Here is an 11,882-nt window from a genome sequence, read left to right on the forward strand (position 1 = left end):
CGTTTACTGTTGGATGTTGTTTTGTTTATACTTTTTGAAAGGACTACAGATGTAAGTTAGCTTTAGGCTAACTCTGGTGCAATGCATCAAATAATGTTTTAATTGCACACTGTCCCACAAAAATAAAATCATTCATTCATTCATTTTTGAAGTTAACCCAGTTCAGCTGCTTGATATTAGCCGACACAAACCTGTCTAACTTATTCAGTTCTACAGATGAGCTAAAAAGTGACCCAACAGTTGTCCTCAACCCATAATTGAAGTGCTAAAACGTCTTGGGATTGTGTTTGATGTCATTTACAAGGTTTGACCAGAACAAATTTCATCTTGTGATCTCATTTTAACACACTGGCTGAAAACAGCGAGTGATTTGGATTCCTTCAAGAAATGCTACGCTTTTTAATTTTTAATTTTGTTTTGCAGCTGAAATCCTCAAAGCCGTGCTGTCATCTAAGACCCCAGTGTGTCAGATCCAGGACTTGGACTCTGCGTTTCCTGTCGGCTCCACTACACTTTCAGAGTCCAGCTCACCTGAAACCCTTGAAGGCAGCCAGCCTGACGTCTTCCTTCAGTCTGCAGCTGACACACAAAAACACGATCCCAGCACCTTTAAGGTAAATATTTGTCATTCTGTTTTTATTTTTTAAATTAAACTTAGATGCTAAAGATATTTGAAGTGAAATATTGATGTAGCTTTATTGTTTATCTTTTTTCCATGACAGGGGTTATTCTAGCAGAGCTTCTTTCCTTTCTGATTACAGACGTGTGCTTCATGATGGCCAACTGTTGTTTTAATTATTCAACGCTGACTGTTAGAGTTACATTTCAGTCTTAATGTTATGAAACATTAATAAGCTCAGAATAATATGAACTCCATTCAGCTCCCAAAGGTCAGGCAGCATTAAAAATAAATCAGGAGACTTCTTCCAGCAACCGTCACACTGTAGTGCTGCTCTCTGCAGCTTTTGTTAGCTGTGAGGTAATTTACTTTAATAAGAATGGATCGTTTCCTCATCACCGACTGACAGGTAATGTATCTGAAAACGAAGCAGAAGAGATTTGTGCAGCCTGAAGGGGGCGCCAACGTTGCATGAATGTTACGTTTTTTTCATCCTAACTTGTGAGGAATGTTTTCATATGCTTGTGGAAAAACTGTGACACCTATATGAGATAAAAACAACCAAGCCCCCTCTAATATTAAACATCTTATTGTTCCATATTTTCCTAACAGAGCACTTTGCTCTCAGACTGCAGGTTTATATGTGGTTCCTCGAGTTTCTAAAAGTAAAATGGCACAGCTTTCAGTTACCAGGCAGGCACTTCTCTTGTAGAACCATCTTCCAGTTTATATTTGTTACAGCCTCATCCTCAACACATTCACTGAGTGTAACTCATTGTGCAACAATCTTTGCTTAAAACCACAGCTGTAACTGTTGAAATCAACTTTGTCTGTATTGAAAACCACTGGTCAAATTTTAAAGGGATCCATGATTAGTTGTAACATTAGACTTTATTTGATAAACACATATTTTAACTAAAATAAAGACTGTGAAAATACTGTAGGCTGTTTAGTTTTTATCATTTTTAAACTAAAAGTTTAAAAATATATTACATGGCCGAGGCCATTTTATTTACACGCAAAGCATTCTGGGTAAATGATGACGTGGATAGGTCCTCGGTGTGAGCGAGCTATATCCACCCTGAAGGTTAATCTTGGACAATATCTGATGATCGACTCTTTTAAATGAAACCAGAGAGCGTTGACAGAGAGGAGAAGGTAGAAATGACTCAGCCTGGAACTGAAAATATGGATGGAGGACAACAGAGCTGCTTCATGGAAGAAGAACCTCAGCTTAGCCTGTTAGCTTTAGCATTAGCCTCGACGCTATCACCATATATATGTATTAGCTCAGCGCTACACATTCTCCTCTCATCACTGAGGTCCTCCATCCACATGACAGAGAGGCAAACACAAAAATGTCTCAGCTGTAATTGAAAATGTGGATGGAGGACCTCAGTTTAGCTTGTTTGTCGCGCTAGCGCTGAGCTAATACATATAAGGCAATATAGCATCAGCGCTAGTGCAAAGGCTAACAGACTAAGCAGAGGTTCTTCTTCCATGAAGCAGCTCTGTTGTCCTCCATCCATATTTTCAGTTCCAGGCTGAGTCATTTCTACCTTCTCCTCTCTGTCAACGCTCTCTGGTTTCATTTAAAAGAGTCGATCATCAGATATTGTCCAAGATTAACCTTCAGGGTGGATATAGCTCGCTCACACTGAGGACCTATTCACGTCATCATTTACCCAGAATGCTTTGCATGTAAATAAAATGGCTCCGTCCATGTTAAAACATATTTTTAAAGATTTACAAAACTAAACATCCTACAGTATTTTTACAGTCTTTATTTTACAGTTAAAATATGTTTATCAAATACAGTCTAATGTTACAACTAATTGGGGATCCCTTTAACAAAACTCAAAAGGTAACCATTACATAAACATCTACAACTGACTAACATTTGGAGTCAAGCCTATTAAAGATGGCCGACACAGCCTAATTAACCTTAGCCTACACAAAAATGGATACAACTCAATGAATTTTACAGACATTCAGCTAAAATTTGGTGTGGTAGTAGCTGAGAGTTTTTTACAAAACAAGCAGTAAGTTCTAACAGATCATGTTAGATATCACATTAGAGCAGGGATGGGCATGTTTAATGATATTAAGGGCCACATTTTTTTACACTACCGGAGGGCCACATAGCATTGCACATTTACCCAAATGTAATAAAACTGCCATTTCTAAAATGTTTGTGTTTGTAAAATGTTGCAGCATTTGTAAGGAGCATGTGTTTCTGAGATGAGCAGTAGAGCTGAGTATGTGGGTTGCACACATGAAAAAAATTGCCAAATACTTTCTTCCATTGCCAAACAGCTTATTTTGCTGTTGCTATTGACTCTTCTTTTGAGCTTCTGGTACTCCCAGGTGCCCAATATCAAATTTATTTCCATGAAAAACTTTTACAATAAAGAAATAATCTACCAAACACAAATTTCCTTCATTTTTGTGCTACGTTTATATATGTTTATTAAAACCAGCATACAATGCAGTAACTTAACATAGTTCATGCTCAGATATAACAGTTTAATAAATAAAAAAATTTTACATGTTAAAAGAAAAAAAAAAAACAATTACTTTTGCAAGCTGAAGAGCAATGACATAATATGCCTTGAGTTCAGATTCCTGTGTGGTTGTGTTAAAAAGTTACTGTTATGTACTTGTGAGTTCATTAAAGGGGCAATATTATGTGTTTCTCAGGCATGTATTTAAATACTATACCATAGTAAAGTATCTATGTCACCTTTAGTTGTTATTAAAATGCTGTTTTTATGTTTAAATAGAAAATAAACTTATCTTCTCATCACCTCCTCTTCTAAACGCCTTGAAATTGGCCTCTGTCTCTTTAAGAACCACCTTCACTTCTGTCTCGCCCATTTCAGTGCGGGGGGGGCGGGGGGGGCTGCCATGATGCAGTTTACTTAGCATCTGAAAACACATTTCCTCAAAGGTATTTTGAATCTGAAAAGAGCTTCACTGAGTGAGAACTAATGTTGAGAGCTCAGCAGACAGTTAGGTTTCACTTTCACTTTCACCTGAGATCCTGCATGAGTCATGGGCGGGGTGTGTGGGGGGTAGGGGGTGCGCTCTGCCTTGAGGAAGTTTGGCTTAAAGACACGTCCCAGGGGCGTTTCTGGGCCAAAAGGTGTTTCTGGTCCCCACCTGTCATTTTGCTCCTCAGCATGGCTTCATAAAAATGCTGCAGGATTTCTCAAACATGCATGAATGAGTCAAAGCAAGGCTTTGGGTATGTTTTTGATGAGAGTATAACTATAACGTGATATAAAACTCAAAAAAGTAGATTTTACATGATATTGTGCCTTTAAATTTTCATATTTAGCTTTGTGTAACATGTTGTAGTGGCAAATTCTAAYTCCTTCATGGCACAAAGCGTTTCTAAGCAGACTGAACTCATAGGTTTGCCTTGAAATTCTGTGGATAAATAAAAAAAATTACACTTTGTGTTTTGAGTGAAATATAAAAGAAGGTGGGCCCGACAGAAATCAGCTGTAGGCTAGATGTGGCCCGCAGGCCGCCAATTTCCCATCCCTGCATTAAACTATTCAGAACGTTCTAAAGTTAAACTTTGGTGGTGGGTGAAATGCTAGGCCTTCTTAGGACTGAATTCGATTAATGATTTGAACTTAATTTTTTTTCTTTGTGTGGTGTCCTGATGACTTTTGTTGTGAGCTGGTTCTATATAAAAACCAAACTGAATCGAATTAAAACACATGGTTTCAAAGAGTCACAGCGTTGACCTGCGTGTTGTGTTTGATTTCTCACAGGTCGCCCAAAGTGTCCACAGCCTGACTCAGCTCCTGTACAGTTTGCAGGTAACAGCAGCAGCACTCTGTGAACAACCGGCAGCACTTTTTTTAGCTTTCTCCCAGCACTTATCTATGTTTAGTCACCAAACAAACAGTCACTGTTCTCAGAATGAGCAGATGCACGCTCTGAGCCGAGGTGCAGGCCTGCGAGCTCCGACTTCAGTTAACACAAGCCCATTGCTTCGCCGGGCTGTTTGAAGCCAAACGCAGTGAGCTACAGGAGCTCTTCCTTACTGATCTTTTTTTTTCCTGCTCACAGACATAGGGGGAGCTTTTGTGTTGCTTCTCTTTGGCATAAAATGTAAATTTGTGTGTAGAGCATGTGTGCAAATTTGCATTGGGAATGTGTGTGTGTTAGGGTGGGGGGTGGTGATCACACTGATTTTCATATTCAATTGTATTCCTTTTGCATTTGGAACCAAAAGCCACAGCTCTTTCGGTAAGGATAGTGCAGCCAGATAAACAAATAAAAAATGTAGGTCAGCAGTTGAACCTGGTTGTAATTTTCATCACATTTTGCCTTTCAAATGACCTGCTGCTTGTTACCAGGATGTGGGGAACATTTCTAGAGAATGGAAGTCATTGAAATTCCCCCAAAAAACTATTTATGATAGACACCATAGTTAAGTAACCTTAGAAAACACAAAAACAGTGATAATTCAGCTAGTTTCATTGGTACTGAGATCAAATTTGTTGTGGTAGTCCAACACGTACTCAGAATGTTGCACATTGAGTGAGATCTTTGTGTTGGTCCTTTTTGTCTCTCTGTACTCCCATAAAATAATCACTGCGTATCTGTCTGCAACTCATTAACTTTTTAGAGTCCATTTGAAAGTGTTCACTACAGCTAATGGACTTTTGCTCAGTCAAGTTTTCAGAAATTGAAATAGAATTTTCAGTGGTAGTAGCAGAGAATAATCGCCCACTTCGGATGTTATCACCCATTAAATGGACGTTATTCACCGTTATCAGTCCCATAGAATGGCTTCAGACTGTCAGCTGGTTAACATGAGGCATAAAACCATTAAGGTTAATTTTAGAGAAAATGACATGGGCTACGATAAAGTAGACCAGACTCCGGTGGTAGCAGATTGTTGCATTCCAACGTATATGGCACTGGTAATCCACTAGGGGGCACTGTCGGGACAGTCTGAAGCCATTCTATGGGACTGATAACCGCTAGCGTGGCCCTTGCCTTCCTACGCAGTTCCACTCAATTCTAGTTTCCCTTCACTGCTCCGTCTGGGATTTCTCCCATAGACAAGGATTTCGCTGGCAGATTTTTAGCCGAACCAATCAGAGGACAGAACGTCAATTTTCTGCACAGTGTCTACTTGTTATTTTAGCATACGGCAGTGGAGGAAGTGAATGAAGCCAGTCTGTGTTGATAAGGCTTCCAAATTAAATTAAATTTGTCTGACAACGCAGCAGCTCTCATTTACAGTCGTCTCGTTTGGCTTGGTATATTTCTCCTCTCAATAGGGTTTTTTACAGCACACTCGATTTCTGGTTAGCTTCTTAGCTTAGCCTCCGTCACAGCGACAACACACACACACACTTCAGCAGAGGCCACGCCTCCTGCAAGAATCGCTTCTCTATAGCAGAGAGTCCAGACCCTCATACGAAGCAAAGTGAAGGACAGGGTCTGGTTTTTACCAGGCTAGATAACCGCTACTAACGTCCATTTAATGGAATGATAACATCTGAACCGGCTGGAATAATTTACAACAGAAACACTAAGAGAACATCTTTATGTTGCAACTTTGTGTGAGAACTTACATAACTACTAATTAATTTACCACAGGGCTTTTCAACTGGTGGCCTGCGGGCCAAATCTGGCCCATGAGTGACCGAAGTTTGGCCTACCAATTGGGTCATTCATCTCTTAAGCCCAAATCCCTGGTTTTCTACTTTAATTACTCTAAGTTCTTTTAGTTAAACATAGACATGTTTGGTATCTACAGAAACTTCAGAATCTTGGCTAGCAGCAGGTAAAAATCATTTCTATGCACACTCAGAACAGTTAAAATTACAAGCAGTTGAAGAAAAAAACTACGAAAGTGAAAATAAAGCTGGTTTAAAATTTGGCAAGTCAGAGATGTCAAAATAATTTGTGTTAAATAGGAGGCGTAATGTGTTCTTTTTGTTTTTGGATATTTTATTATCACTACTTTTATCACATAGGGTTCTGTATGTTGTAATCATGGTTAAATGCAGAAAAATAAACTAATTCAAAGGTAACAGATCTTTGTAATACTTGGTTTATTTACATAATAACTTTAATTGCTGGATGTTCAGCCCCTCAGCTGTTGGCCTACAGTAACTGTGGCCCCAGGAGCAATTTAGTTGAATAGCCCTGATTTACCAAAACATCTATAGCTCCACCATTTCCCACCATGTTTTGTTTAAAATCTAGCATGCAACGTGGCGGACGATGTGCATTCCTTCAAGAAATTCTGGGCTTTTAATTGAAACCAGCTTTTATGAACTCCTTCATTTTGTGTCTGTTTTTCCTCTGCCAGGCTGCTGTAACCATCCAGGACACTTGTTTCGAGGTCCAGCGGCTTCTCCTCCAAGAGAGTGGGCGCCCCTTGTCTCGTCCCCCGTATCTGCACCTCCCGAGCCTTCGGGGCACCACCTTACTGGAGCAGGAGAAGCAGCGGAACCTGGAGAAGCAGAAGGAGGAAGTGGCGGCCGCTCGCCGGCTCCAGGAGCGACTGCGCCAGGAGAAGGAGCGATGGGAGCGCGAGTGCCAGGCGAGGGGGAGCCAGCAGGAGGAGAAGGAGAGCAGGCTGGGGGAGCGGGAGAAGCAGTGCCAGCTGGCCGCGGAGAAGCTGAGGCAGGAGAGGGAGGAGCTGGACGAACAACTCGTGGAGTACCAACAAAGTCTGGAGCGGCTCCGGGAAGGCCAGAGGAGCGTGGAGAGGGAGCGCGAGCGTCTGGAGGATCAGCACAAGCTGCTCCAGGCCTGGAATCATGGGCGGCAGAGCAGTCTGCCGGCTGGGATTCCTCACATGGTCATCCCTCTGGATGGACAACAGGTAAAAACGCCTCAATCCACCAAACGATGACATGTGGTGTTGAATCTGAGGCCATCTGAACCGGCACAGTAACCGCTGACCTTGAGCTGTGTGTGATGGAGAATATTTTTCCAAGAAACTCGTTAATGAGAAGCTTTTTTCAGACAGTTATCAGCCTGAGCTACGCTGCTGCTTTGCTCATTTTCACAGAGGAGCTCAATCCCCATCCTGATATACAACCTGTGATAACGAGAGCAATTCCAGCATCATTTGTCTTAGAGCTCCAGCAGCTCTGCTCACCAATAAACATCTTAATGATTAATGATAATTAAACCTCCGCAAATAAAAGCCTCAACCGAATAATTAAAACTCAAGGCACGCAGCCCAAGCAACCAATCAATCATGTCCTAAAGGACCTAAATTATTGACAGTTTGTTTGAAAAGCAGCTGAGTGAAATGTGCGCCGCAGCAGGAAGGGGTGTAGGATCAAAGCTGAACTGTTCTCCCAGTCAGACCCACACATGTTGCAGAGTTCAAACTCCCAGGCCTGTAATCTCACTGGGCTGGGACTGTTGGAGACTAGTTGGGGTCTCAGCGTGGTGAGAAAATAGGCAAACTTTCAGCTGCAAGTCTGAATTTTGTGACCAAGTGATCAGAAAGTCAATGAAGCCAGTGGCGTGTGTTTGTATTTGGTTACCTCCTTGAATGATGGTCTAAATGATTTAAAAAATAGTCAACTCTTCCTTTGTTCAATACTAAAATGTACTCCAGCATATTAAACTATAAACATGTGAGGTGGGTACAAAGTGAATCAAGGTGGGTACGATGGGGCTGGAGGTGAAAAACAAACAGATGTGCACGACCCAGAATACAGTTTTTTTTAGCTGTGCACAGGAAAATAAGTTGCAATATTTAAATATGCTCGGCTCGTAGTCGCTTATTTGTAAACACTCAGAATTCAGGGAGACTGCAACTAAAGACTGGCTCATTTTCTTAGAAATGTCTTGCAATTCTGAGTCACCTGCTAGTTTTGAACAGTCACAATGCAGAGAAATACTGCCTTAAAGGGATCCCCGATCAGTTGTAACATTAGACTTTATTTGATAAACATATATTTTAACTGTAAAATAAAGACTGTAAAAATACTGTATGTTCAGTTTTTAGCATTTTTAAACTAAAAGTTTGAAAATATATTACACTGACAGGGCCATTTTATTTACATGCAAAGCATTCTGGGTAAATGATGACATCAACTAGGTCATCGGTGCGAGGCTGCTAGCGAGCTATATCCACCCTGAAGGTTAATCTTGGACAATATCTGATGATCGACTCTTTTAAATGAAACCAGAGAGCGTTGACAGAGAGGAGAAGGTAGAAATGACTCAGCCTGGAACTGAAAATATGGATGGAGGACAACAGAGCTGCTTCATGGAAGAAGAACCTCAGCTTAGCCTRTTAGCTTTAGCATTAGGCCCGACGCTATCACCATATATATGTATTAGCTCAGCACTACACATTCTCCTCTCGTCACTGAGGTCCTCCATCCACATGACAGAGAGGGGAACACAAAAATGACTCAGCCTGCAACTGAAAATATGGATGGAGGACCTCAGTTTAGCTTGTTTGTCGCACTAGCACCGAGCTAATACATATAAGGCAATATAGCGTGAAGGCTAGTGCAAAGGCTAACAGGCTAAGCTGAGGTTCTTCTTCCATGAAACAGCTCTGTTGTCCTCCATCCATATTTTCAGTTCCAGGCTGAGTCATTTCTACCTTCTCCTCTCTGTCAACGCTCTCTGGTTTCATTTAAAAGAGTCGATCATCAGATATTGTCCAAGATTAACCTTCAGGGTGAATATAGCTCCCTAGCAACCTCGCGCTGATGACCTGTTGATGTCATCATTTACCCAGAATGCTTTGCGTGTAAATAAAATGGCTCCGTCTATGTTGAAATATATTTTAGAAAATTTACAAATCTAAACATTCTACAGTATTTTTACAGTCTTTATTTTACAGTTAAAATAAATGTTTATCAAATAAAGTTTAATGTTACAACTAATCGGTTATCCCTTTAAAGAGAATAATCATTTGGACCTTATCAAACAGGTCATGGGGTGAGGAGTATAGAGAAACAGGCAGAAGTCTTCATGCAGGCTAGGCTGCCGACTAGCCAAATGTGGGCTTGCTGTTTTAAAGTTTTCATGCCTAAAATATCTATTCTTTCTCAAAATCATCTTATCAACTTGAAATAATGTTACAGTAGTTAATAATACATCTGCACCCTTTTGCACAACCCCAATTCTCAACTGAACAACACTTGTTTTACTATGCAGATGTGGTACCGGCTGCTGAATCTGATCATCGTGTTGAGTCAGTGCAAAAGTTCAAAACGTACCTTATGGCTGATTCATTCATTCAGCCGCCTCAGCACAAATACACGTGGAGCAACTAGGGCTGTCAAATGATTAATATTTTTAATGTGATTAATCCCAAAGTAGCTGTGAATTAATCATGATTAATATTAAATTTAATATACATTTCTATTGCATATTGATAAAGTAAATTACTTGAGTTATTAATTAGTTTTTAATGTTTTTATTTGAAAACAAAATTGATGCTTAGACATGATTTTTTGAATGTATAACAGGACCTAAAAATGCTCCAAACATATTTGAGTCAGTTAAATTTTGTGCAGAATAATGAGGTTAAGGATTTTCTTTCCAAATGAGAACTACATGAGGAATGAAAGATAGATACTAAGGTCGCATTTGTCAGCAAAACATAAATTAAATAAAAAAAATAAGCCATAAAAAGACAAAAAAAAAAAACCTGTACATAATGCGTTTTACATGGAGCTTTTTTAAATTTATTTGTTTATTTAACCTTTATTTATCCAGGTAAACTGTGTGAGAATCACTTCTCATTTACAAACATGACCTGGCATGCACTGAGTGCATTGCAATATACAATCCTACACATTCAGCCATAGGAAAGTCATTGTAAATTTTAATCACGATTAATTGCGATTAACATTTTCTATCTATGCCAGCACTAAAATTAATTAGTTAACTCGATTAATTTCACAGCCCTAGTAGCAACACAAAGGTTTTTCGGTTGAGAAAACTACCTTTGACTACTACCTTTAGAGTCCACATACATCAATTTGTGGGTCTCATTTCAGCAGGTGGTTCTTCTCAAAGCACACACCAAGTACATCGAGGGACAAATGAGCACGCTCAGGTTGCAATAGTCCCTTTCTCCCTCATTAATTTCCACACCACCGTGGGCAGGCTGGATGTGAGCAGGCTGTCTGGGCTCTGACTGACTGTATTTCCATTCAACTAGTTTAGTCTGAGCGGAGCTGGCATTAAAAGCAGCGGGCTAACAAAAGTCTGCAGGGACAGTGGAGGTCCCAGTGTTCCCCTGGTAATGTTTTAGCCAGAGGCGGCGGTTTGCAGGGTCAGACACAGATCGAATGACACACGGTCACGCATCACTTCTCAGCTCACATTTAATTAGCCCGCCTGCCTCCATGGTAATGTGACGAGTGGAGGACCAGGAGGGGAGGGGGACAGACATGCACACAAGAAGAAGATGGAGCTTTAGTGTTGTTTAATTAATTTTTTATTGTTTTAAAACTGAAATCAATTGTTTTTTGAGCTGTAAGCATTATTTTAGATTCACTCTCCTTTGTATATTAGATCCACTGTTAGAAAGGATAAGAAAGTTCAACTCATTTCAGGTTTTTACTCATATTAGTGGAAATATGTTATTTAAAATATCTAAAGCTTGTAAGATATGTTTATAAAGGGTTTCCTGGTCCTTCATAAAACGTATGAATGTGTGCAAAGGTTCACTGTTTTACATCTGTCATTTTCTATACTTTAAATTTCAGCTTAATTTGAATTTTCATTGTTGAAATTACTGCTAAAGTTGAACCTATTAGTTTTTTTTAAGTTCAAAAATAAACTTAATGTCATAAACTTAACATACAGTAAACCAGGGGTTCTTAACCTTTTTGACCTCAGGGCCCAATTTGTTGAAAAGTGGCACGAGGCCCAGTCAGACATTACCAATGTATGGATGAAAATGATAATTATTCTAAATCTTGGTTTAATTTTTATTGTATTTATATTGTAACGAAACTATCATAACTAGCACAACAAAATTAAATACACTTACAGTTTAAAAGTAAAACTACTGTCAGATAATATGACATAATTATGAAAAACATTTTTATATTGTAACCTGCCCATAATAATTATTTGAAAAAATACAAAGGTCAGTCAACAGACCACTCAGGCTTATCGACACAAATATATATATATTGTAACCTGCCCATAACAATTATTTGAACAAATACAAAGGCCAGTCAACAGACCACTCAGGCTTATCAACACAAATATACAGTATGTA

At 39.6% G+C, this 11,882-nt stretch overlaps 1 protein-coding gene across 1 annotated transcript in view; it reads left to right on the forward strand.

Annotated features, from left to right (window-relative positions):
* The window catches only part of arhgef28a (Rho guanine nucleotide exchange factor (GEF) 28a), a gene marked incomplete at its 5' end in the record, with an annotated part of 138,846 nt that overhangs the window by 105,306 nt on the left and 21,658 nt on the right, over positions 1-11,882 (forward strand). The window contains 3 exon segments of the mRNA XM_014028387.1: positions 424-614; positions 4,405-4,452; positions 6,969-7,487. Of these exon segments, the coding sequence (XP_013883841.1) occupies positions 424-614; positions 4,405-4,452; positions 6,969-7,487 (758 nt within the window).

Source organism: Austrofundulus limnaeus, unplaced genomic scaffold (genome assembly GCF_001266775.1).
Source record: "Austrofundulus limnaeus strain Quisiro unplaced genomic scaffold, Austrofundulus_limnaeus-1.0 Scaffold755, whole genome shotgun sequence".
Classification (NCBI taxonomy): domain Eukaryota; kingdom Metazoa; phylum Chordata; class Actinopteri; order Cyprinodontiformes; family Rivulidae; genus Austrofundulus; species Austrofundulus limnaeus.